The sequence below is a fragment of the Myxocyprinus asiaticus genome, chromosome 35 (assembly GCF_019703515.2).
Source record: "Myxocyprinus asiaticus isolate MX2 ecotype Aquarium Trade chromosome 35, UBuf_Myxa_2, whole genome shotgun sequence".
Classification (NCBI taxonomy): Eukaryota; Metazoa; Chordata; class Actinopteri; order Cypriniformes; family Catostomidae; genus Myxocyprinus; species Myxocyprinus asiaticus.
In genome coordinates, this window is record NC_059378.1 from 3,101,396 (window position 1) to 3,128,812 (window position 27,417).

Consider the following 27,417-nt stretch of genomic DNA (forward strand, 5'->3'; position numbering starts at 1 on the left):
CCTGTATTGAAAAGACTATTAAAGAAGTGTAGCCAGTCAAATGGCTGTCACCATGGAGCATTTTTCTAAAGGGGTTCTGAGAAGAAAACATGCTTCAGGTCTTAATACTGTTAGTAACAGTGCTTATAAATGAATAATCGCTGATATCTTTAGATTATACGGTGAGGTATGAACACGCGTGTTCAGTGAGACTTACTTGGGGGCCAAAGGCAATGATTTTCAGAACACACTCCATGAAGAACAGTATGGTGAACACAATGTTCAGGTTCTTCAGGACTTCATCATATGCCTTTGAGGCGTCGTTGTACTGAAAACATACACAGTTAAGAAAATTTAGGCCCTCAAACTGACTGATGCACAAGGACATTGCTGATAGGAATCTGTGCACTTTTGTTATTAAATGTATTGCTTTGATTTTGGGGGAAGATACCTGTCTACACCGGACATGAGTAGCTCGTCAAAAGCATATCACTCTTATTTATTTATTTTTTGTGTGATTTTCTCCCTTTTCTCCCCAATTTGGCATGCTCAATTCCCAATGCGCTCTAAGTTCTCATGGTGGTGCAGTGACTCGAATCTCAGTTGCCTCCACGTCTGAGACCGTCAATCCGCGCATCTTATCACGTGGATTGTTGAGCGTGTTACATAGCGCATGTGGAGGCTTCATGCTATTCTCCGCGGCATCCATGCACAACTCACCACGTGCCCCACCGAGATCGAGAACCACATTATAGTGACCACGAGGAGGTTAACCCATGTGACTCTACCCTCCCTAGCAACTGGGCCAATTTGGTTGCTTAGGAGACTTGGCTGGAGTCACTCAGCACGCCCTGGATTTGAACTCACGACTCCATGGGTGGTAGTCACCGTCAATACACGCTGAGTTACCCAGGCCTCCGGATATCACTCTTATTATAGTCAGTGATGCATCCATCGCGTCAATTTTAGTTTTTCATTTTAGTCATAATTTTTGTCTTTTGATGAAATTTTAATATATTTATATAATGAACATAGTACACTGAAGTACAGTATTGGCTTCTTTGAATTCAATTCAAAGTTATGGAATTCTTCACACTTTTGAACTGAATTCTATTCCACATTTAAGACAGTTTAGGATATTGCATTACGTGTAGCGCGTTTTTAAGGAAACTGTGTATTCACAACAAAAGTTATGCATTCTGAATAGCGCTTCATATGCAGTAGCTAATTAATGTCACACATATAAGGTGTGCTGAGTGACTCCAGCCAGGTCTCCTAAGCAACCAAATTGGCCCGGTTGCTAGGGAGGGTAGATTCACATGGGGTAACCTCCTCGTGGTCGCGATTAGTGGTTCTCGCTCTCATTGGGGACGTGGTAAGTTGTGCATGGATCGCCGAGAGTAGCATGAGCCTCCACATGCTGTGAGTCTCCGCGGTGTCATGCACAACGAGTCACGTGATAAGATGTGTGGATTGACGGTCTCAGAAGCGGAGGCAACTGAGATTTATCCTCCACCACCCGGATTGAGGTGAGTAACCGCGCTACCACGAGGACCTACTAAGTAGTGGGAATTGGGCATTCCAAATTGAGAGAAAAGGGGAAAAAAAGAAAAAAGAAAGAAAGAAAGAAAGATGATATCTTCGTTATTGTTGACAAAATATCCTCTGAAATAAAATGACTTTACTTACCAAACCTCATATATGTGAATATTTTTTGCCATAAATTTTATTAATTATTATTATGGCTGAGGATCGATTAAAACTTTATTTAATTTAATTTTAAATGTAACTAATTAATTGCATAGTTTTCTGTAATTAATCGCGATTTATCATGGTACATTAAAACCTCGAGTCTAGTCTTGAGCTCATAGCTGATTGATGCGTGTTTGCTACATGTCAACTTCAGCGCATTGTACTCTTTTTCTTTTTTATTCATTTCAACTTTTTAATTTGTATTTATTTTATTACTTTTTATTCTTATTTCATGTTCTTAATTGTCATAAACGAACACTCAAGAGTCAGAAGATTGAGTAGAACTTTGAATAAAAACGGGTTCTGCGTGCACAGATTCTGTGTGGGCCTGCTGATACGTCTAGAAGAAGAAGGAGGTCATACCTTCATCATTAGGACGATTGTGTTGAGCGCAATGAGAGCCATGATGCTGTACTCAAATGGAGGCGATACCACAAACTGCCACATTCGGTACTGAAAACTTTGCTTGTTCTGGGGCATGTGGCGTGTTAGAGGTTTGGCATTTATAGCAAAATCAATACAGGCTCTCTGGAAGAAAGAGAAGTACAGAAAACAATGAAACAAGAAACTGATATGATACTGATCATGTGGCATGTTTGTTGCAAAAACATTATTTGCAAATGGACATTATTTTATGAGCTTGTCGCAACATATTCTGGTCTAATTCACAAAGGATGCATGCTGTGTCGCCTTAAATTTGGCCAAAATGAGGTATGTTAGAAGGCAGTATCATTTCGCTACCTGCAGTTCTTACAGAGAATTTGCATCAGGAGCATGCTTGAGAAATCTAGGTAGGCAACTCACTAATTTTTGATTTTTGAGCCCTTTTGAACAAAAGATAAATCAATACTTTCACGTTTTCAGATACCTCATTCTTTTCAAGGCTGTAGTCCTCCATCATCTTGTCTCCTTGCTCCTGGAAGGTGATGATGATGAGAGCTACGAAGATGTTTACGAAGAAGAAGGGGAAGACAACGAAGTACACCACGTAAAAGATGGACATTTCCATCCGGTACCCCGGGCTCGGGCCCTGGTTCTCATATGTAGAGTCCACCGAGTGTTTCAACACCCTGGAAGAGGAAAGGAGGGAGGACGAGAAGAGGCGATCAAACAACCACCTACAAACTTTGAATTACCAGCCTTGATCTTTGAGCATTATGCTGCCAAAGATCCCAGGTGTGCATGTGCTGTGGGTGTGTGTTCACTCACTGCGGCCAGCCCTCTCCAGTGGACACAGTAAAGAGAGTAAGCAGGGCCCAAAGCACGTTGTCGTAGTGGAAATCGTACTTCTTCCACTCCCGCTTCTGCGACTTCACCTCGTTATCACGCTCGTACACCAAATATTCGCCCCTGAAACACAAACACAAAGAGTACGCGGTAACACTTTACAATGAGGTTGTGTATGTTGCGTTGTGAATACACTGTTTCTTAAAAACAGTAACGCAATATCCTAAACATTCTAAACGTGAGGAATTCACAACAGATTAACGTCTAAAAAGTAGCTCAGTATATTCATTATATGCTATAATTTCAGGAGCTCAGGTTTTCGGGACAGTTTTCTCATGTTGTTTAATCTTACATATTAAACATAATAATTAGGGCTGTTGATTTAACGTGTTAATTCAGTGCGATTAATTATATTAAAAATAACGCATAAAAAAATGTACGCAATTCATCATGTCCCCCAACTGTAATAAGGAAGATTTCTGAGCAATTTAATATTGATGCACCACCTGTTTTCACCAGGGGGCAGTAAGCGAAACTTCAGCTGTGTAGCGCACAGCTTATACAGAGAACAAATTAACAGTACCAGCAGACAGCACAACACAAGGACGCATTCTTGTGTTCAAAACACAGCTTGATGGAGCGCAAATTCCAAACTTAGGGATCTCAAGACATGATTTTCTAAGTATTAAAAAACGTTTTACTTGACAAAGCGACCTAAAAATGGTATGTTTATGACGTGACACAACCAAAGTGAGACGCTCCAAAAGTGTCCGACGCGACCTTATTTAATGTGTAGCCCTCATAATAAATCTCAGACTGATTGACAAATTAAATTGCAAAATGGATTGCTGTGAACTGTAGCCCAATGATTGGCTTATACTCAATAATATGCAAATAAACAATACATTTTTCTTCTAAAGCCACTTTTTGTATTGTCCTATCAAGCCTTAACTCCTCTGCCATAATAATGTATTACATTTTTATTATCTGAATATAATTTTCTAATAATAATAAGAATTATATATATATATATATATTATTTGTAATTATTTAAATATAACTTTATAATTATTTCATCATTATATATTGAATTATTGTTATTTAAAGGGGCTTTCTCAGCAAATATTTATAAATGTGATTAATTGCGATTAATTCGGTTAATTAATCGGCACACCATGTAATTAATTTGATTACAAATTTTAATCGATTGACAGCCCTAATAATAATCTTTAAATCTTTTAAATTATCAAATTCAAACATGTAAATTTATTATGCACGTTTAAATATCAAGTAGTTTTTAGCCAACATTTTCCAAAAAATTTGCATATATTTGGTTAAAGTTGATGCATGTTTTTTCATTTTGCACATTATCGTCAACTAAAATATGCAATTGTTGATCAAAATTATATGCCACTGACATGATAAAATATTGACAACATTTTAAGGACATTTTCGTCAAAAGACAAAAAATATGGCTAAAATAATGTATGAAAATGTAACTGTTTTTTTAACAGTGGTTTTAAAGGGTTTATTTGTCATTTTTCAAGCTTGACAGACCGGAGTCAGTATTCACATTCATTATATGGCTAATAAACCCTGTGAAGACTCACTGAAAATTCACCTTTTGTGTTCCACTTAGGTTAAGAGTAAGGCTGTCAAATTAAAATATGGAATTCGAATATTCGTCGAATTTAAGATAAAAATGCACATTCGAATGCTAAAATGTTTATTCGAATTTTGGATGTGTGCCAAGCACTGACGGTGACTTACAGGCCATTCAATCCTGCATTCTTGGGCTTAAACAGATGCAGTGCAACAAATAAAACAGAATGCGGGTGTCTCAAGACACATTTAAAGGTTGAATTTCCTTTTAAATTGATGCTAACAAAACAGCGAGACACAGCACAACGGTCAAAGACGTCTGTCTAGCATACGCGTTCGAGAGGAAAACGGTCCCTTGCATGGAAGTCTTTGGCCATTGTGTCTTGCTCTCTTATCAGCATCTCGCTGCATAAGAATTAGGTACGTTCATACAGCTGTATTTATGGAAAGAACACTGTGGTAATGGCGGTATTATGAAGCATTTCTTTTCTCATTTTATTTTTTACTTCAGATTTCAGAATATGAATGGGCTAAATCTTTTAACTTTCTCATTTTGCACATTTTGGATAACAGCCAGATATGTTCTTTGCAATAAATAATTGCTATAACACAGTGCTGTTTGATTCATTGCGACCTCTTGTGGATGTAGGAGACAACGCTGAATTAAAAATCAGATGTCTTGCTACCTTTTCTCCTACCTGAAATAGTATCTTTATAATTAGAATTTTATTCTATTTTTGTTTATATTTTAGTGAAAAATTCTAATTTAGTTTTTCAGCCCTGTTGACAGCCCTAGTTTAGAATGACATGAGGGTGAGTAAATAATGACAGAATTCTCATTTTTGGGTAAACTATTTTTTTGACCTCTTCAACTCCAAAAGTGGGCATTATGTCGCGAAAAAAGATTACGCTTAAAATGTTCAAGTCTCTGAAGTCGTAAGTAGGCATACTGTATGTGGTATCGTTTGAAAACTTAGAATCTGAACTTTTCATAGATAACAATCACTTCTGCATTTATGTTACTTAAAATAACAAAATGAGGCCTGAAAACATTCGTGTCACAAATCAGCGCCACCTAGAAGTCATGTGGTAGAAATACTAATATGAATATAAAAGTCTTTCAAATAGCACTTAAATAGACAAATCATATATCTAATGAAAGCTCTCATTCTCAGGAATGCGACTGTAAAGTTTATTAAGTTGCCCTAATACCACAGTTTCAAAGTTTTTCAAAAGAATCACAAAATGAAATATGATATTTGTACGACATCAAATGCAAACATCACTTTTCTGCACTGATCACTGCTGCTGTAAGCCCCAAATAGCTAAAAACTTTATGTCTGCTTTTAGCTTAGGCAGTTCTCTAAAAATTAGCAATTTTTTACTTGTCTGCATCTTAGATGTCCAGAACAAAATATGCAGTCCAGCAGGAAAAGCACGCTAAACAAATCATCTGAAATATATTTTATTAACTATTGATGATAAAATGTTATACATAATTGTAAAAGATCTCAGCATTCAAATGACACCTAGAATGAGCTTCTAGTCCACACAGAGATATTCAATGAAACAACAAGGGTGGTGCTTGAACTGAAAATTAGACTGAATGTCTATGGACGAGCACATCTGTGAGGGCTAAAATGTGTTAGAGTGCTGAAAAAATGAGACCAATTTTTGGCAATTAGTCCACAGTATGTGTGAATGGTGAGCTTTTAAATTTGAGTGTGAAAAATTGCATGTGGCAGCCCAAAAATGCCCCAGAATTGAAGAGGTTAAGAACAAACATCACCCCCTAAAGCGATATTCTGGGTGTGGTGATTACTGCTTTTGGAAAAGATCATGAGGCATCAGTGTATTACTCCCTGTTAATTCAGAGTCTGGGGGACGGAACTTCAACTTCTCTCAAGAGATTATGGGAGAAAGATTTAAACTTGGTATTGGAGGAGGGAGTGTGGGCTAGGATTCTAAAAAATGTCAAGGGTTCACCTTATGCAATTTAAGATTTTACATAGAGTCAATTGGACCTCCCTCTAGATTGCATAGGCTTGATCATAAAGACACACCCACCTGCTGGCGATGTCAATCAGAAGATGGATACACAACCCATGTCTTTTGGGGATCTGTTATGATCCAAGAATTTTGGTTGAAGATTCAGAGTTTTATGTGTAAGGTATTAGGCTCTCAAATTTTATTTTGCCCCAGACTCTATATTTTAGGAGATGGGGCGGTCATTAATATGGAGAATAAGCACGTGAAAATCTGGGTCCTAACTAGTATTATGATTGCCAGACAGATTATTTTAATGAGTTGGAAGTCGGCTGGAACGCCCCATTTCAGGAGTGGTGTTCAGAGATGGCCAGAGTGGCAGCTTTTGAGGAGGGGGCATCCAGAAGACTGGGGAGTTTAGACCTGTTTGTGGAGAAATGGGGCAAAAATCTGTCTTTTTCGGAGGACTCTCGGGGAGGGACAGTGGAGAGAGAGGTGTAGTGGATGTGTGTGATTAGCATATATATATATGGGGGGTAGTGAGGGTTAAATATTGATTCTGTATGTATATGTTTTGCTGTTCTTTGTTTAATAGATGAATCAATAAAAATTTTATCTAAAAATAAAGAACAATCATCTACTGTATCACAGGTCTCCTCACCTGCAATCACGGGCAAACTCTTTGGACTCATCGGTGCAGTAGAAGAATCGTCCCTTAAAGAGCTGCACGGCCACCACGGCAAAGATGAACATGAACAGCATGTAGACAATGAGGATGTTCAAAACGTTCTTCAGAGAGTTGACTACACAGTCAAACACAGCCTGTAAGAGAGATAAAACAGGATTTAGCAACGTATACAACTGTCTACAAACGATGTTGGAAACGTGTTCGCAGTCTTGTGAGAGGGTGTGACAGTACTTTTAGCTTGGGAAGACGTTTGATGGTTTTGAGAGGCCGTAGCACCCTTAGGACCCTCAGAGACTTGATAACGCTGATATCTTTCCCCTTACTGCTCCCCCTGTGGATTGGAGGCCAAACAACAAGAGATCAACATGCTGTGTGGTGACAAAGAAAGAGTGAGGAATTCTTTCTCCATGACATTTCACTATGAGAGCATCCTTTGTGCTCTAAATGCAGAAGATCTCCTTGATATCACCATGCAACAGCAAATACTACATTAATATTTTATTAAGAATTTATATTTCAGACTACTTTGGTGTGGAATGTTTGTTAGTTTGTTGTTTTTCTTCAAGCAATTCTTCACAGATTTCAGATTTACATCCATTACACGTTTCAGGATGCTCGTGAACTTCTATGGGCATTCCAAAAGCGTAACACATTCAAGTAAGTATCGAAACGGTCAGGCATTTTTTTGGTGCAATGTCCAGCCAAACCTCTTTCTTTCTTTTTGTGTTTTGTTTTGTTTAGCTGTGTTAGAACAGACAGGGGAATGGAGGTCTGGGGATGGGAGGCTGTTTGTGTTAATTGTAGGAAATATGACTGGGGGTTCATTGAGATGCAGAGGGCTTGCTGACTTGAGTCCAACTTTATCTTGTCCCTAGAAGAACTTCATAAAGCTCAAACCAGGAGACAAAGACAAGTTCAAAGGACATTTCATTGCATTCAAACCGATAAGGAAACAAAAAGAAACACTTCTTATTTTCTGCCAACAAAACACATTTGGATTTTTACAAGAAAATCTTCAAAAAATAGTGGCCATTTTCAATAAGTTTTCACTACATTGTCTACACCAGAAGCGATTGTTTACGTGTTACGATGGCTTAAGGTTGTCTGCACTAAAGCCTAGTGTACACTAGGTTGGCGACATTTTGAGTCGGCGATTGGTCTGCGACAAGAAGACTCGGATCTCACGATGAACGGTCTTGTCGTATGCGCACTCCTGCGACAGGCCGGGACGAGTCCCAGATGCTACGAAAGTTTTCAAAACGGCATGATATCTAGATGTCTTGTCGTCGTCAGGTGTGCGCACTCTCCAGAGGAGCGAGAGACCTCCAATGAAATATAGAGAGCGCGCAAGAGGAAAGCAAGGTATTAGGAAGCAGAAGACTAGAAAATAAAATGGAACTTCTCCGACATCTCCCTACTCGCTGTTTTTATCATTTTCAGCTGTTTTTGTGCAAAAACGTGAGAGCTGTTCTTTCATTTTGTTGACATGTTATCAAGAATAAACTGCGCGAGTTTTTGAATGAATTTCATTATCTTAATTTTAAGATGCATTTTGTGCGATCCGTTGAAACGGTACAACGCTAAAGGCAGCTGAAACGGCCGTTTTTTTCACCAGTTACGGGCGGATTTAAAGGGCAATAAGCGTATGATCAGAACATTTTAAAAAGCGTGAACATGCACAATTGGGACACTGAAATGAGCAGCATGCTCACTAGAAGTTCAGTTACAGATACTGCACAAAAATAACTCAGAATTCTGTTCTAAATGTCATGTTTACGAATAACTGAAGAGAAACTGTGCACCAGGATTTAGCACTTTTTTTCTCGTCTTTTACTTTTTCGCGCATTATTATTGTTTAGTAAAACACAGTTGTAATAATTGATGTATGTCCTCATGAAATCAGAGACTCTGTCCTCGAAATCCGAACACAAGAGATGACCAGGTGTAACGGTGATGTCTCACTTGTACATTTGTGATCGAATCACCCAAAACACATCTTAATACCAGTGTACAGATGGTCTCAGCTGGGGACGAATGGTCATGTAGTTGATACACTACAGTCCTGTATTGTGCGCTGCACACCCGCACGCATGACGAAAAGCAAGACTATGAGTCGCAGGACGCCGAATGCAAGTCGTGTAGTGTACGCTTGGCTTAAAAGAATCAAAGCTGTCATCTCAGAATGTTCACTAAATGGACCAATCAGCTGTAAGCTGGAGGCTACTCTTTAGTAAATTAAAATAAAATCCAACTTTATTTCCAAATGAAATCCATAGGTGGGTGTTTCTTCAGCTTTGGGCACTTTCATGTCCCAGGGACATTATACGAAGGTCTCATTCAAACGGATTTAGAAACTTTTTAACCAAGGCTTCATCATTTATTTTTGGTACATTTCAAATCATCTTAACAAAGATTGAAATAAACATAAGCCATTTCAACACGTTGTGTGAAAATTAAGCTGTAATTTAACCAAATTATGCAAAAATTTTATGTAATTGTGTGTATTTAGGATACATAAAATGTTAGCTATGACATTAGCCTTACCAAGACAAATTGTACTTCAAAAATGTTAAAAATGTAATTTCCACCACACAATTCAATTAATCACAATACAGAATTTGAGATGTGCAGGAAATTACACTGTGGTGGAAATCTCCACTGATTCATGCACATAAATGGTTGGAAATTGTTAGTAGACAAATAAAATGAACTAGTAAGAGTGTGAAAAATGTTTTAACAAGACTTTACTTTGCACTTCCTGATTGTACTACATCATTTAATTTCTGTATTCTTTTTATTCATTTTAACCTCCTGAGACCCCTGCATGACTGCTGTGTGCATTTTACATTTTCCTTTTTGACTTGTAACTAGTAGCACCTAATAAACATGCAATATATATATATATATATATATATATATATATATATATATATATATATATATATATATATATCACTATATTGCCAAAAGTATTCGCTCACCTGCCTTTAGACGCGTATGAACTTAAGTGACATCCCATTCTTAATCCATAGGGTTTAATATGACGTCAGCCCACCCTTTGCAGCTATAACAGCTTCAACACTTCTGGGAAGGCTTTCCACAAGGTTTAGGAGTGTGTTTATGGGAATTTTTGACCATTCTTCCAGAAGCGCATTTGTGAGGTCAGACACTGATGTTGGACGAGAAGGCCTGGCTCACAGTCTTCGCTCAAATTCATCCCAAAGGTGCTCTATCGGGTTGAGGTCAGGACTCTGTGCAGGCCAGTCAAGTTCTTCCACACCAAACTCGCTCATCCATGTCTTTATGGACCTTGCTTTGTGCATTGGTGTGCAGTCATGTTGGAACAGGAAGGGGCCATCCCCAAACTGTTCCCACAAAGTTGGGAGCATGGAATTGTCCAAAATCTCTTGGTATGCTGAAGCATTCAGAGTTCCTTTCACTGGAACTAAGGGGCCAAGCCCAGCTCCTGAAAAACAACCCCACACCATAATCCCTCCTCCACCAAACTTCACAGTTGGCACAATGCAGTCAGACAAGTACCGTTCTCCTGGCAACCGCCAAACCCAGACTCGTCCATCAGATTGCCAGATGGAGAAGCGTGATTCGTCACTCCAGGGAACGCATCTCCACTGCTCTAGAGTCCAGTGGCGGCGTGCTTTACACCACTGCATCCGACGCTTTGCATTGCACTTGGTGATGTATGGCTTGGATGCAGCTGTTCGGCCATGGAAACCCATTCCATGAAGCTCTCTACGCACTGTTCTTGAGCTAATCTGAAGGCCACATGAACTTTGGAGGTCTGTAGCGATTGACTCTGCAGAAAGTTGGCGACCTCTGCGCACTATGCGCCTCAGCATCCGCTGACCCCGCTCTGTCATTTTACGTGGCCTACCACTTCGTGGTTGAGTTGCTGTCATTCCCAATCGCTTCCACTTTGTTATAATACCACTGACAGTTGACTGTGGAATATTTAGTAGCGAGGAAATTTCACAACTGGACTTGTTGCACAGGTGGCATCCTATCACAGTACCACGCTGGAATTCACTGAGCTCCTGAGAGAGGCCCATTCTTTCACAAATGTTTGTAGAAGCAGTCTGCATGCCTAGGTGCTTCATTTTATACACCTGTGGCTATGGAAGTGATTGGAACACCTGAATTCAATTATTTGGATGGGTGAGCGAATACTTTTGGCAATATAGTGTATATTAAGAGCAAGTAATATCAAGCTATAGAAAGTCAGATTTTGTTCATCAAATTGTTTATTATGTTTCCAGGAGTGTTGGTTATTCATGTTTGAGACCAATCAGCAGAAATTAACAATTAATTCTGCTTTAAAGTAATGTCCATCATCATCCAATCACTGCTAACCATCTTAAAATAAAATGATACATTATAAATTGTGAATCTATGTACTGATTATCATTGTCACATGTCTGTCAAACATGTTGAGTGATCCAAACATCATCTGCAGCCTGAAACTGAACTTTAAATAGGAAGTTTGGATTGAATGCACTTAGCTGCATAGAGAGCTATAGGATGCTCCCTTGCTCCCTATTTAGGGAATGACTTAACTTCCAGTGTGCTGTCTGTCTGCACTGGTCTCAGAACAGTTTGAAATGCACCTTATTTTCATCCTAACTCCATATAAAGCCTCTGAAAGCAACATTTTCAGCTTTTGCATGAACCCATTGATTCTCAATGTGAAAATGGACAGTAAATAAATAGGAATACATTTACTAATGTTAATGAATAGAATCATATTGTACAGTGATAACAAAATGAAATCTAACAAAATGTATATTAAAATGAAGTGAAATGAACCACAGATGTGTTAGAGTTGAAAGTTATTCAAAATAACTTGTTTTTTTCTACTTTTGAGGAAACGTGACGCCAGTGTCCACATATGTGTACATCATGTTTATCAGCATGCTGATGTGCGAAAAATGAACAGATTTTTTAAAGCGGCATATCAAACGAATGTAGAGTCTCTACTCTTTACAACCAAACAGTTTCAATGAAAAAACCTAGAGATTTCTTACCAGAGGCACTTTTGTTGGCGCTGCGTCCGTAGGAGCACTTCACGGAAATCGGCGGCATGTTGTTGTGTAACGTGACTCGGTGCGGCAGAAGTTTAACACTTAAATGACAGTGTAGAGTCTTGTGAACAGTATTCAGTCGGTTTAAATGAATTTGAATTATGCGTTGCGTATAGCGAAGCCAAAATACAACAGGGTCGCATAAGGTTAATAATTTTTACTTTTTCAAATTTATTTTATTACTTTTTATTATTATTTCTTGTTCGTAACTGGTATTAAAATTTATTTTGTCTTGTATTTTCGTTATCATTTTTATGTAAAGCACTTTGAATAGCCATTGTGTATGAAATGTGCTATATAAATAAACTTGCTTTGCCTTTCACAGTGCTAAAAGTGCCTGAAGTTGAAGAAACAACTGGCTTTGCATGGGGAATTAAAAAGAAAAGATGAAGAAAAAAATATTTGTAAATAAAATCTATTAATTTCAGAGAGACAGAAAAAAAGATTGGGTGTCCGTCAACTGAAGGCGTGATCTAGTTTTGTTGCAACGCACCGCACGCGTCCAGTGTAGACACAGTGTTGGCCATCAAGTCTTCCATCCTTTTCGAACCAAGACGTGGTTCATTCATGTTAATGTGGCAGAGGAATTCTTTTAGGTCTTTACACAAGGACCAAAACACAAACAGAGGTGAACTCTTCAATCAAGCGTCCAGGATGGCTGTCTTAACATATGGACTTCCAGGCAAGTCCCAGCTGAAGACCGGCCAGTTCATGGCAGATTGATTGAGTCGGAGCATTGGCAACGATCCAGGTTACCGATAATCAATTACTCGCTCCCGACTGTGCTCAGAGAGGAAGGAGTTGACTACATCAAGCAGTGCGCAAGAACTCGACATTATGTGTGATCAGGAGTTTACGTCCACAGAAGGATCTGTCAGAACCAATGTAAGTCAAGGCAGAAAACAACAGGCGGTGGAATGGAGAGATTGAGAGCAGATGAGCAAAGAGGAAGGGAGCAGGAGGAGGAATGGTAGGGAGGAAAAAAGAAAGAAAGAGAGAGAAGCCATTGCGTGAGCTGGACGGTAGCCGTGCAACAATAAGGAGGGGAAACTTTACCGAGAGAGGCTCCTGTTGATCACCAGGGTGGAGACATAAGAGAGGGTCAGAGACAGACAGTGGAAGAGAGAAATACACACAGAAAACAAGAGAAGGAGACAGAAAAAGATACTGGGAGTGGCTGAGGAAAAACATCAATATGAGACAGACAAACAGACAGAGAAAAGGACCAAACAAAAACAAAACAAAAACTCCAGAAAATGATTAAAACAGCCCTCTTTAAATACACGACATCAGATGTGGAAAACCGATGTGGAAATACAGACCAAGTCTCTTTATAAGGTCAAACAAAATTAGGCCTAAATAAATTATAGCTGTTTTTAAAACAGCTATAATTAGTCTTAATAATGCAGAAAACCTTCTTAAAAGGTTTTTCAGCCATCTTGGTTCTGGATGTATTTTTCCCATTCATTTCTTTCATAGGGATTTCATAAAATTCTTCATAAAAGAGTTGTAAGACATGAACCAAACCAACCAACTCCGAGGTGAATCACATCATCACAAACTTTTATTTAAAGCAAAAAGTAATTGATAATCAGTCAAAAAGACAAAGGTACAAGACTGTGTACTTAACATCTTTAATGAAGGAATGAACTACAATCCCATGAAGCATTGCGAATGACGCGATTAAATTAAAAACTATGGAAATATATAAAACTACTGATTTAAAGTGTGTTGATTATAAGCATACAAACAATATTTATTTATTTTATTGCAAAATCAACCCTCTACGGACATGTTGTAGAATGAATCGCCATTGGCTAGTAAATGTTAGATTTTACTCGCCAGTTTTTTGACGATATGTATGCAACTGAAAAAGATATTAAGCAAACCGGGAAGGGGGCATCTTCACATATATATAGTATTCGTATGACTTCACGCGCTATAGTATGTGAGAGTGTGTATTTAATTTCATATTTCACGTTAAATCATTTCAATCACATTTTAGCATTTTAAAAATGTACAAGTTTCATATTCTATCTATTTATATGATGTCATGATTTATAATAATGATAAAAGCAGTTTGAAATTTCATACACATTTTTAACACAAAACATTACAAAGTTAAAACCTTATAATGAACTGAAGTCCACCTCTAATATTTAAGTGCTACTTTATCAAAAGTACTATGTAAAAACAACAACAACGAAAAAATTAAATAAAAATAAGGTTTATTGGCCAAGGCTTTGCACAGGTTTTTAACAAACCTCTACATAGTCCTGCAAGAAACTCCTCCTCAATATTAGGGGCCTGGGTATCTCAGCGAGTATTGATGCTGACTGTCACCCCTGGAGTCATGAGTTCGAATCCAGGGTGTGCTGAGTGACTCCAGCCAGGTCTCCTAAGCAACCAAATTGGCCCGGTTGCTAGGGAGGGTAGAGTCACATGGTGTAACCTCCTCGTGGTTGCGATTAGTGGTTCTCGCTCTCAATGGGGCGTGTGGTAAGAGGGGCGTGGATCGCGGAGAGTAGCATGAGCCTCCACATGCTGTGAGTCTCCGCGGTGTCATGCACAACGAGTCACGTGGTAAGATGTGCGGATTGACTGTCTCAGAAGTGGAGGCAACTGAGACTTGTCCTCCGCCACCCGGATTGAGGTGAGTAACCGCGCCACCACGAGGACCTACTAAGTAGTGGGAATTGGGCATTCCAAACTGGGAAAAAAGGGGATAAAAATAAAAATAAAAAATTCCTCTATATATATATATATAATTGCGATAATTGCACACCATGCAGTTAATTTGATTAAAATTTTCAATCAATTGACAGCCCTATTTTTTTACATAATGTTCAATCTCATTATTGTAAACGCATGTAAATGCTGACATCTTCATATATGTGTAAAGTTTTAAAGTCTGTAAGGCAAAACACGAGCACATTGATGCCATCAAATCAGATTACTATTTATTCCAGCCATTACTGCTGCTCGGGGGCCGATTTAGTTTATACATGAAGTTACATTTCACCAACATTATGTTAAATAATGCACTGCAGTAAATGCACTAAATATTTAGTAGTGCGTAAACTGTAATTTAGTGCTCATTTATGCTATAACATGCCTGGTGCAACCTGCCCCGGATCTTTCAACTATAAAACTGATCTATTTGTTGCTTATTTATAGCTATAATTTTCTAAATCTGAATGTAAATGCAAATTTTGACCTTGAAGGAACAGCGTTACTACAAAGTTAACAGGAATTAAAATCAAAGTCTGTTTTGCAATTTCTGATTTTTTACACAAACACACATACACACAAGCACACACATCTGGGTGCTGACTCAGATACACTAACCCCTGCCAGGTATTTGGCAGCTGATGTCTCTACTCTGGGCCTGTCCCCAATCAATAACTGAGGCTTCAAACTTGTCACCCTTATGGATTAGGAACAACCCTACGCAGTAGGAGAGAATCCTTCCACTATCATGCCAAGTCTCGGGGAGATTCTCGCCACCTTAGTTCTGTCTCAGCACACTTTACGTTGAGCCTGAATGTAGGTGGAATGCATAACAGATTGCAGTGGAGCCAAAATGGCCACCACACTGCAGTCGCTTGAAGATGGAAGTGTGTCACAGTATTTCTTTGCATAAGCAGCACGAACAACCCTACAGCACTTATCTGGTGTCACACATGCTTCTCAGTTATTTTTCTAACTTCATTTTTTATGCCAAGTATGAAGGTGCCAAAAACGTAATCATTTGAGTCGTTTTGCACTTATGACGTGAGATGATAAGACACTGGCAAGCCTCTCCTCCACCAAACCAAGGTATTCAGGGTAATCGGAGATGCTTGTGTGCCACGTGACCATGCCTATATCAATGAGCACATCCACTCAGAATGCATTAGCTAGATGAGAGAATCAGACTTCACCTTTCATTTCTGTGAAATGTATGTGAGTGTGTGTGTGTGTGTGTGTGTGTGTGTGAGAGAGAGAGAGAGAGAATGAGACAACAACAAATGAAGGCTAGAGGATGAGTGTAAGTCAACAACACCAATATATGAGAAGCAACTGGCAACCTGGAGTTCTTTTCTTCTTTACAGAATGCAAAAGCCTGGTTCCGAAAGTAAAAATGACAATAATTTTCTCCTTAGAGAAACTGATTTTTAATGATAACATATAAACTAGTGCTGTCGATTTTACAAGTTAATTCAGTGCAATTAATTATATAAAATATGAAGTATTAAACAAATTAACCCAATTAATTGTGTAGTAATTGAGTATTTCAAGATTGAAGTACCACCTGTTTTCAGCAGGGGACAGTAAGCTAAACTCCAGCTGTATTGACAACAAACCACACTCAGGCTTGACACTAGTGACAGCACAAGATGAGAACATGTTCTTGCATTCAAACACAGCTGGACGGAAGGCAATTCCGCATGCAGGGATCTCAAGATGTGTTTTTGTAAGTTTAAAAGTACGTTTAACTTAAAACAGTGACCTAAAACACCGTGTTTATGAAGTGACCAATCCAAAGTCAGACGCTCCAAAAGCATCTGTCTGACGCATGTGTACATTAGCGTGTCCTTAAAAAACCCTTATAATGATAGATTTATTTACAGTAAATCTATCTGGGACAGTTTGACAAATTAAATCGCAAAATGGATTACTATGGACTGTAGGCCAATGATAGGTTTCTGTTAAATAAAATGGAAATACATTTTTTATTTCCTTCTATAGCTACTTTTTGTATTGTCTGATCAATGCTTTACTCGTCTGCCACAATAATATAATGTATTTTAATTATCTGAATTATTATATTTATAATATACTATATTCATAATTATTTAACTATGACTATTTATAATTATTTTATCATAATATACTGAATTATTGTTATTTGAGGGCCTTTCTCAGCAAATATTTAAATATGCGATTAAATGTGAATAATTTGATTAAATTATCGGCATATAATGTAATTCATTTGAATAAATTTGAATTGATTGACAGCCCTATTATAAACCTTTCAAGACAGACCTACCATGAGCACTAAAGTTGTTCAGCGTACAAACAGTTTACAGGTTCATTTACATTAGTTAACAACATTAGTAAACATGAACTAACAATGAACAATAGCTTAACAGCATTTATTAATCTTGATTAGTGTTCATTTCTACATATACTAATATGTTTTGACATGAATAGTTAACATAACATGTTACATACATGTTATTGTTAGTTAATGCATTTTGAACTAACATGAACAAACAATGAATCATAGTATTTTGATTAATTTGGTTAATCAAATTTGCATTAACCAAGAATAATAAATGCAGTAAAAAAATCATTGCTCATTGTTAGTTCATGATACCTAATGCACTAACTAATGCTAATGAATACAACCTTTTTGTAAACTGTTACCGTGTTTTTTGTGTTTAATTGCCAAATTCCCAGTTAAGAACTACACTACCCATTCCCATAGCATGGTAGCGTGAATCACGTCAAAAGCGCTCAGCAATGACTACCAACTACTTATATATTTGTATTAGAGCTGTCAGAATGAACGAGTTAATACATGCAATTAATAAAAAAATGTTAATGCATTCATGTTTCTTAATCACGATTAACGCATTTACCGTTAATACAGCATAAATACTGGTGTGAGGGGCGGAACCTTTGTAATGTGTCCGCCCAAAATCATTACAATGATGCACAAGCCACAAACAGACACACAACAGCGCCAGAGCCCTTCTACCAAGGAGAGCCTACAAGCTTATCATAAAATAGCATAACGCAGCAGTCCCATAGTCATTCTATCGGTAGTACAGTCGTAACACACTAGTTGCCTGTTATGCTCTCTCCTATACTAGAGCCACGGAGATTGTTATCTGAGTAAATTAATCTTTGACAGCACTGTCAGTGATAAAATGATGGAGAAAGGAGCTCTTAATGCTATTTGATATACAAAACAAGCCCAGATGTGATTTGTGATAGAAATCAAATATTTTTCAGCCTATGTAAGGCACGTTTTAATTACCACAGAAGCACACAAAATCTTAACGATCACCAAAACACAGAATGAGACATTTTTGTCTGCAAGCGCTTTTCATGGTGTGTTCAAAGCGACACACAAATCATGATCGCAGCTTCATGATTGCTGTAAGAAAGTGGATAGCCACAGTCTACCGGCAGATTTTGTGGAGGATGAGAGTTTATGAGATTTAATGCCCATTGCAATGAATATGCAACCTATATGGGGACTAGTTCTTTCAATTAGTCAAACTCCCACTTAGGCTTTGGGAAACGTTTAATGTTACTTGAATTTGTGCTATTTTAGTGCATTTCTATCTTTATACTGTGGAAGGGTTTGTTTGGAAAATGTTAATAAAGCCTTATATTGGGGGGTCTGGGTAGCTCAGCGAGTATTGACGCTGACTACCACCCCTGGAGTCGCGAGTTCGAATCCAGGGTGTGCTGAGTGACTCCAGCCAGGTCTCCTAAGCAACCAAATTGGCCCGGTTGCTAGGGAGGGTAGAGTCACATGGGGTAACCTCCTCGTGGTCACGATTAGTGGTTCTCGCTCTCAATGGGGTGCGTGGTAAGTTGTGCGTGGATCGTGGAGAGTAGCATGAGCCTCCACATGCTGTGAGTCTCCGCGGTGTCATGCACAACGAGCCACGTGATAAAATGCACGGACTGACGGTCTCAGAAGCGGAGGCAACCACCCAGATTGAGGTGAGTAACCACACCACCACGAGGACCTACTAAGTAGTGGGAATTGGGCATTCCAAATTGGGGAGAAAAGGGGATAACAAATAAATAAATAAAGCATTATATTGTTACATATTGTTTTGTTTTCTTTCCTAAGATGGAAATAAATGCATTTTGACAAGAAAATAATATATATAGTGTCAAATTTCAGCACTTTCAAAATCTGTGATTAATCACGATTATCTACAAAAAAAATTATGCGATTAATCACGATTAAAAAATTTATTCGACTGACAGCACAAATTTGTATATATTTGAATATTTTACAATAAACTTGAAAATATTGTTTACAGTATATACTTTTAATCAGTGAGTACAAGTCAATAGTTTTATATTGTGCTGTTGTTTCTGATTTGATTACATCATTCGCAATGATTCATGGGATTGTAGTTCATTCCTTCATAAGGTGCACTCAGTAAGTTTTTAGCTTGCTCTTACTCGTCCAGTCTGTCCCTGAATACTTGTGATTTTGGACTCTATACTGACACCCATCGTCCTGGATATTGGAAGTTTGTTTACTAAGTGCTGCCACTTCACACCGAAGCTGTGACCGCCGTGTGCTCGCACTTGATGTCGTGCCATTTATCCGTGATCTGCACCATGAGAGGTCATAGCAGTTTTATCACTCAACCAGGGACCTCTTGTTTGGACATTTTATCTTTCAACTTACAGTCATTCTGTTCGGACAGTCTGATGGATCACACTCCTGTTTATCAATACCATCACTCTGGATTATACTGTTCACTTGGGCTCCATAGTTGTCTGTAGTAAGTATATTGTGTTGCATATTGGCTGAAAGTGCTATATGAAGTAAACATGTTATTATTATTGTCATGATTAGTGGTAGTAACTAGGTCAGTTGTTTGACACTGGCTGTCACGTGTTGTCAACATGGCTGTGCCCATGAGGAGGCGACCCGCTCGATATAAAATTTAACAGCTTTTATTAGCTTACTGACATCTAATCTAAGATGTACATAATTGGCATCATATTTCCAAAAAATACTGTTCATGTATTTATGTGTAAAACTATCAAATAAGCAAAAACTTACTGAGTGGACCTTTAAGTACACAGTTTTGAACCTTGTCATGTTGTAATTCACCTCTGAGCTGGTTAGAACTCTTTATTGAAGAATAGTTTTGAAGAAAATGAATGGGAAAAATACTTCCAGAACCAAGGCGGCTGAAAACGTTTGCGGTCACTATTGCACTTTGTTACCATAACCTTCTATCTCATGTTCTCTCTATCTCTCCACATCTCTTGAGGTCTCACTTTTTAACTCACTTTGTCAGACTCAACAAATGGAAGCCCGAATGATAAATAGCTTGACAGCTGGAGTCTGTCCAAGCAGCCTAGTGTTGATGGAGGAAGAGGAGAAGAGGATTGGATAGGTAAGGGTTGTTTTGAGGCATGAGAGACAGAAAGAGACACAGGAAACAAGACAGGGCATGGAAGGGTTCTTTTAGATTAGGGTCAGGGGAGAGGGATAAAAAATTGGGCATTGCGTGTGGAGTGATTTTTAACTCAAAGCAGGACTGAAACCTATCGGCCCATGTGTATGTGTCATACAGTCTGATAGGTTTCACTAAAGGCATTCAAAACATAGTCATTCATATCAGTATACCATGAGCCTTATCTTGTCACTATTTAAGTAACTGAACTTAAATTTGGTACAGTAGTGCACTCGGTTAAATAGCTTCTGCTTGTTATTCGGCTATGGAGAAAAGTGTCTCCTAAATGAATAGATTTACAGATTAAATGCATATATATGAGGCAGATCAGTGCTGTGTATGTATGCTGATAGTTTGACTCATGTAAGTAATCGTGCCCACCTTCCTCAGTCTTCCTGATTTGCATTTCTTGTTACTTAAGAATGCTGCGATTGAGAAGCTTGGATATTAAAGTGTTAACAATAATAAAACAACAGTCCACATGACATTTTCTGACAAACGGAGTCTTGGTGTGGTTGCTATTTAGACTCTTTATTTAGACATGATAATTTGTTATTAAGTGTGAATAAACAAGCCTGAGGGTAAAAACATGCCATCCCTGCTGAAAATACTAATTAAGTGGTGGACTTTTTTTAAATCGTGCTGGTTTAGCTAGTTAAAAAACCTGGAAGGGACAAAAGCATACCAACAGCCCAAAAATCTAGATGTCGACCGATTAATCGATTAATCAGTCTGAACTTTCGGTTAAAAATCTGCAAAAATCAACTTTACTTTGTCGATAGTTTTCCCCATGGACGGTGCTTTATACATTATTATTTTATTATTTATATTATTATTATACACACATTCATCTAATTTATTTATTATATATAGCTTAATTTGGTAAATACATACAAGTAGAGCTAACAAAGCCAATTATAATGCACAATTATTTATACAGGATGTTATAAAAAAAAAAACACCCAAATAATTGGTAATCTGTGTTTTCTACCACCTTAGTTATCGCTATCGGCAAAATCCAGTATTGATCAACCTCTACAACAGGTCTTATCACCAGGGATAAGAAGTTCGAAAATATAATGAAAGAAATTATATTCCGGGTTCAATACAAGTTAAGCTCAATCGACAGCATTTGTGGCATAATGTTTATTATCATAAAAATTATTTTGACTCATCCCTTATTTTCTTTTAAGTAAAGCAAAAGTCGGGGGGTCTGGGTAGCTCAGCGAGTACTGACGCTGACTACCACCCCTGGAGTCACGAGTTCGAATCCAGGGTGTGCTGAGTGACTCCAGCCAGGTCTCCTAAGCAACCAAATTGGCCCGTGTTGCTAGGGAGGGTAGAGTCACATGGGGTAACCTCCTCGTGGTTGCGATTAGTGGTTCTCGCTCTCAGTGGGGCGCGTGGTAAGTTGTGCGTGGATCGTGGAGAGTAGCATGAGCCTCCACATGCTGTGAGTCTCTGCGGTGTCATGCAAAACGAGCCACGTGATAAGATGCACGGATTGACGGTCTCAGAAGCGGAGGCAACTGAGACTTGTCCTCTGCCACCCGGATTGAGGTGAGTAACCGCGCCAGCACGAGGACCTACTATGTAGTGGCAATTGGGCATTCCAAATTGGGAGAAAAAGGAAAAAAAATTAAAAATAATTCCTTTGACAGACACTAATACCATTTAATGACATTTCATTTCTTAAGACATGATGATATCACTGTTATACATTTTAAGCGACAGAGCAGACACTTTTAATGCCACAAAGACTAAAGTGATGTCTTAAAAACTCCACATGCTTAAAAACGTTCACAGTCATTAAAGTCTAAAGGAAACTGCTAAATTGATATGCAACTTGTGACACAATTCATACATGTGCAACATTACTGCATTAAACCCGAACACATCCACCATAAAACTTATTTCATGTATTCACATAAATCAGTATGTAAAACAGTACTCTGGCCTATGGGACTGAGGAGGTTGTACACATACTCGAACACTCATGCACAAAACACACTTAAAAGCCTAATCAAAAGACTAAACGAGTAAAAATCATTCCACATCAGCAGTGTTCACTCATTCTCCTAAGACACTAGCTGATCTGCCCTCACTCTGGGGTTTAGCTTTCAGTCTCTTTACACCCCCAGGCTGCGGGTCCCTCAGGCCGTGCAAAGGAAAGAAACCAGAGTACCTGTGGCAAGACGAGCTCTCGCTGATCCAGACATGGAAACCGCCTGGGCACTAAAGGGCTACAGGTGCCTGGAGACCCCTCACCCCCACAGGGCCCCGAAGGGCTCAATAATACCCTTTTCAGCAGGGGGAAAAGTGTGAGGGGACAGGGTTATGGTGAATAGATGGAAAAACGGCCATGACACTCCAACAAAACAAACGTGGATGAAGATTAGCAGTCACAGAGGACTTTCCTACAGTATTGTCTCTTCCCTGATTTTTACCATCTAGTCAACCCAGAGCAACATTTCATGGTGCAGGTGACTTAAGCCCAAAGTATACTTTGGACAGATGCGAATGCTAGGCGTCTGAGAGCAGGACGCATGACGAATATTTCGCCATCATTAGAGTGCTCAGGCACTGAACGTGTGCAGCTTCATTTTTCGAACCGCGCATATTGAGCATGCATTCGTCTGTGCCTGGAATTATTTGCACTATTTAGTGGGTCCACAAGGTTGCAACACTCACAATTGAGCCATTGCTGTCATGAAGAAGTACTAGATGAAGATGTAATCACTGGAAAGCAACAGGAGATGAAGGCAGAAACTACAACAGTGGATGTGTACTTCAAGAACGTTTTTGTGAAGAGGTCAGGAAATACCTGCATTTGTATAACTCTATTTTTCTGGGTCTAAAACCCCTGAAGAGAAATAGACCAGTCTCTCATAGCAATCACCAGCCACCTGTGTATGCGCGCACAGTCAAATGTAGTATAATTTGAAAGGCTAGTGTTCGACTGTACACAGACACTAAGCGTTCGCGTCAGTACTGTCATATACTATGGGCTTTAACAGAGTATTTATTACATTTCATGAAAGTATAAAACTTCAGATATTTCTCCTTAAATTACTTAGGAGAAATTAAAATAGAAAGAAATGAAACACAATACAGTGAGTGAATACTAAATGAATGTATATAGCATAGCCCAGATCAGGGGTTTTAAAACTGGGGGGCCGTAAGGACGTGCTTGGAGGTCCAGGGGAAAAATTCAATGTAAAAATAAAATAAAATAAAATAAAATAAAATAAAATTAAATTAAATTAAATTAAATTAAATTAAATTAAATTAAATAAATTACAATTAAATTAAATTAAATAAGATAAAATAATAAAATAAAATTAAAATTAAATTAAAATAAAATAAAATGGTACTTGACAGGTTTATATTTGTAACAGTAGAAAAAAAAACGCTTTACTTAAAAACATTTTAACTTAATATAAAGTAAATATTTTCCAGATATTCAAGATATATTTTAATATTTTTTTTGTCTTTAGTACAATGACAATACCAGGGCTGCACAACTAATTGCAATCACATTAAAATTACGATATGAGCATGTGCAATTTCTAAACTGCAGCAATTTTTTTTTTACTCAGAAATCTGTGATTTTTTATTCGCTATTTTGATTGGTGCACAAATATTTTTCAAACTGACGAGATTTGGCTAATCATAATGCAGTGTGCAGAAAAGGAACAGAACAGAAACCAGGAGTGTGAATAAAGAATAAAGAAAAACAAAAAGGCATAAAGAATTAACTGACGCTGAAATGTGTTTTCCAAAACTGACATTTTTGAACGTAAAACTGTGAATAAGGAAAAACATTTGCCAAAATTGAATTTTAAATTGCAACTGATTTCTTATCTATATTGCACAGTCCTAGACAATACAAGAGGCAATTATTTAATTTCTCAAACAACAATTTTCTCGCAAGGGAATCATCATATTTGGGGGTCCTCTGCATCAAAAAGTTTGAAAACCCCTGACCCAGATCATTCGGGCTTGGAAGAATTTGATGAAAAATATTTTGTGTTCATATTGAAATCTCTTACTTCTGATTACAGACGTCAGAATGTTCGTTTTGACCGGAGTTGTTCTACTGAATCATGAGCTTTGATAAAAGCGTTCATGGACTGACAGAATTTAGAGTGAAACCGAAAAGGGCAAAGAGGAAAATGAGTAGGGCGGAGTGTGAGATGAGAAATGAATGAAAGAGGAAAGATGTATAAACAGAAGGGTTGGACAGAGTATCACGTAGAGCTAATGGCTGGATGGGAATATTGGTTGGATGGGAAAGAAAAAGGGGTGGGGCATGGGAAGGAATCTAGAAGAGCTGATTGGCCAGAGAGAGAAGAGAGACAGACAGACTGGTCTGTTTTCTCAACACAGAAAACGAGTGCTCCTGTTCAGTGAGTGTGTTTGTGAGAGCATGAGTGTGTGTTAAGAGAGACAGGCCTTTATCTGTGTGGCTGATTGAGTGAGTTGACAGAATGTAAACTGACAGAGGAAAGAGAAAAGAGGAAGAGCTAGTGACCAAAAGAAGGGTAGAGAGTATTGGCATGGCTCCATGGTGGCAGTAAAACAGCAGAGTGATAGAAAAGAAGACAGAAGGGGCAGCAGGCAGCACTGTGGGGCAGGCGATGGTGGGGTAAAGGGCACTTACGTAAAGGCAAAGGCTACCAGGGCACCACTAACCACTACAAAGTCCAGAAAGTTCCAAAGGTCACGAAAATATGAGCCCTCGTGCAAAACCAAGCCTAACACCACCATCTGAAACACAAAGTAAATGTTACACACACACACTAAAACATAAAACATGAACAAGTCATGTCATGCACACTTTACCTTGATAAGCATCTCGAAGGTGAACACACCGGTGAAGACATAGTCAAAGTAACGTAAAACCTAAAAAAAGAAAAGCAAAGCAAAGGAATCAGAAATGCATGGCCTACATAAGAGCAAAACATGTCATACCTGGTTAGAAGTAATTACCTCCTAACCAGGTATGACATGATGTTAATCTGAGTTTCTGTGCTAACTAAGATTCTGGCCATTGCTTGGTTTATGCTGGGAAGCCCCGCCCACTATGACATCTAATTGGTCCATAATTCTGCTCCTCATAAATGTACATTAAACACTAAGTATGTGACCTGCTCCATCATTCTGAGTCACATTGACCCAGAATTACACTTTGAGATAATTTTTATGTTTCTATTCCAAACGGTCGTTGAGGTATATCTTTTAAATGACTCCTGTCAGAAAACCTTGTTTTTGAGGAAACAGACTTTAAAGATTCTAAACAATTTTCAGACATTATTTGACAGAACTGGAAGATTTATTCAAGCATCCATTAAATTATAAAAAAATATAATGCAGGACACTGCTCTTGCATGTTGAGTGATACATATATGTGCATATTAATATAACATATCTATTAGAGGTCAACCGATAGTGGATTTTGAAGATACTGATAACTAAGGTGATGGAAAAGGCAGATAACCGATTAATCGGCCGATAGTTTTTAAATTCGATTTAAATAATGTTTTTAAAAAATAGTTTTTCATTACTATGACAGGCACAGATGTAAAGGCTACAAGAGTCCAAAATTAATAAAATACCAGTTTGGTTTGGTGCATAATGTGAGACTTTTAAATGTAAACAAGCCTGAAACACGCCGGGGACTCTTATTTTGAAATTACGGAGACTTGGCTTTATTTCAGTGCTCTATATTTAAGTATTTACCAATTGAAGCTTTTTATATTTTTTATTTATATATTCACCAGATGAAGAGTTTTGTATATATATTTCACCAGATGAGGTTTAATGGGGAATAAAGTTCATTATTATTCACAAAATATGAAATTTTGTGACTGACACAATGTATGTGCTGACGGGGCATGTTTTCATATAGTCTCATTTTACTTTGCATGCACTCGCTTCAATTTAGATTACTTGATTATCTAATCAAAATAGCGCTAGCCACAGAGAAACACTGAGGAATAATAATAAATAAAAAAATCTATCGGCATAGATATTTGCCGATAACCAATAGTTCAAAAATGTAATAAATGTTTAATCTGTAAATCCATTAAAAAAGATATATTGGTATTGGTATACATCTAATATCTATATCTATACAATATCGATTAATCTGTAAAACCATTAAATATGGCATACTTTTAATATCTATCTATCTATCTATCTATCTATATATATATATATATAAAATATCGATTAATCATAAAACTGATAAATCGTTGTTCCTCTAAAATCTATATCTATATAATATAGATATCAGTGTACCTCTAATATCTATATCTATATAATATCGATTAATCGGTAAAACTGATACATTGGTGTACCTCTAATATCTATATCTATATAATATTGATTAATCGTTAAAACCGATATATTGGTGTACCTCTAATATCAAAAAATACATAATATCGATTAATCGGTAAAACCGATATATCGGTGTACCTCTAATATCTATATAATATCGATTAATCGGTAAAACCGATACATTGGTGTACCTCTAATATCTATATCTATATAATATTGATTAATCGTTAAAATCGATATATTGGTGTACCTCTAATATCTATATCTATATAATATCGATTAATCGGTAAAACCGATATATCGGTGTACCTCTAATATCTACATTTGCATACATTTATGCATTTGGCAGACGCTTTTATCCAAAGCGACTTACAGTGCACTTATTACAGGGACAATCCCCCTGGAGCAACCTGGAGTTAAGTGCCTTGCTCAAGGACACAATGGTGATGGCTGTGGGGATTGAACCAGCAACCTTCTAATTACCAGTTATGTGGTATAATATCTATATAATATCGATTAACCTGTAAAATCG

At 37.8% G+C, this 27,417-nt stretch overlaps 1 protein-coding gene across 1 annotated transcript in view; it reads right to left on the reverse strand.

Annotated features, from left to right (window-relative positions):
- Window positions 1–27,417, reverse strand: part of cacna1ab (calcium channel, voltage-dependent, P/Q type, alpha 1A subunit, b) — a 200,073-nt gene that overhangs the window by 69,790 nt on the left and 102,866 nt on the right. The window contains exons 24-31 of the mRNA XM_051672247.1: window positions 25,389–25,448; window positions 25,207–25,313; window positions 7,466–7,565; window positions 7,208–7,368; window positions 2,941–3,081; window positions 2,600–2,801; window positions 2,095–2,259; window positions 197–307 (exon numbers count right to left, since the gene is read on the reverse strand). Of these exons, the coding sequence (XP_051528207.1) occupies window positions 197–307; window positions 2,095–2,259; window positions 2,600–2,801; window positions 2,941–3,081; window positions 7,208–7,368; window positions 7,466–7,565; window positions 25,207–25,313; window positions 25,389–25,448 (1,047 nt within the window). The remainder of the gene's footprint in view (window positions 1–196; window positions 308–2,094; window positions 2,260–2,599; window positions 2,802–2,940; window positions 3,082–7,207; window positions 7,369–7,465; window positions 7,566–25,206; window positions 25,314–25,388; window positions 25,449–27,417) is intronic.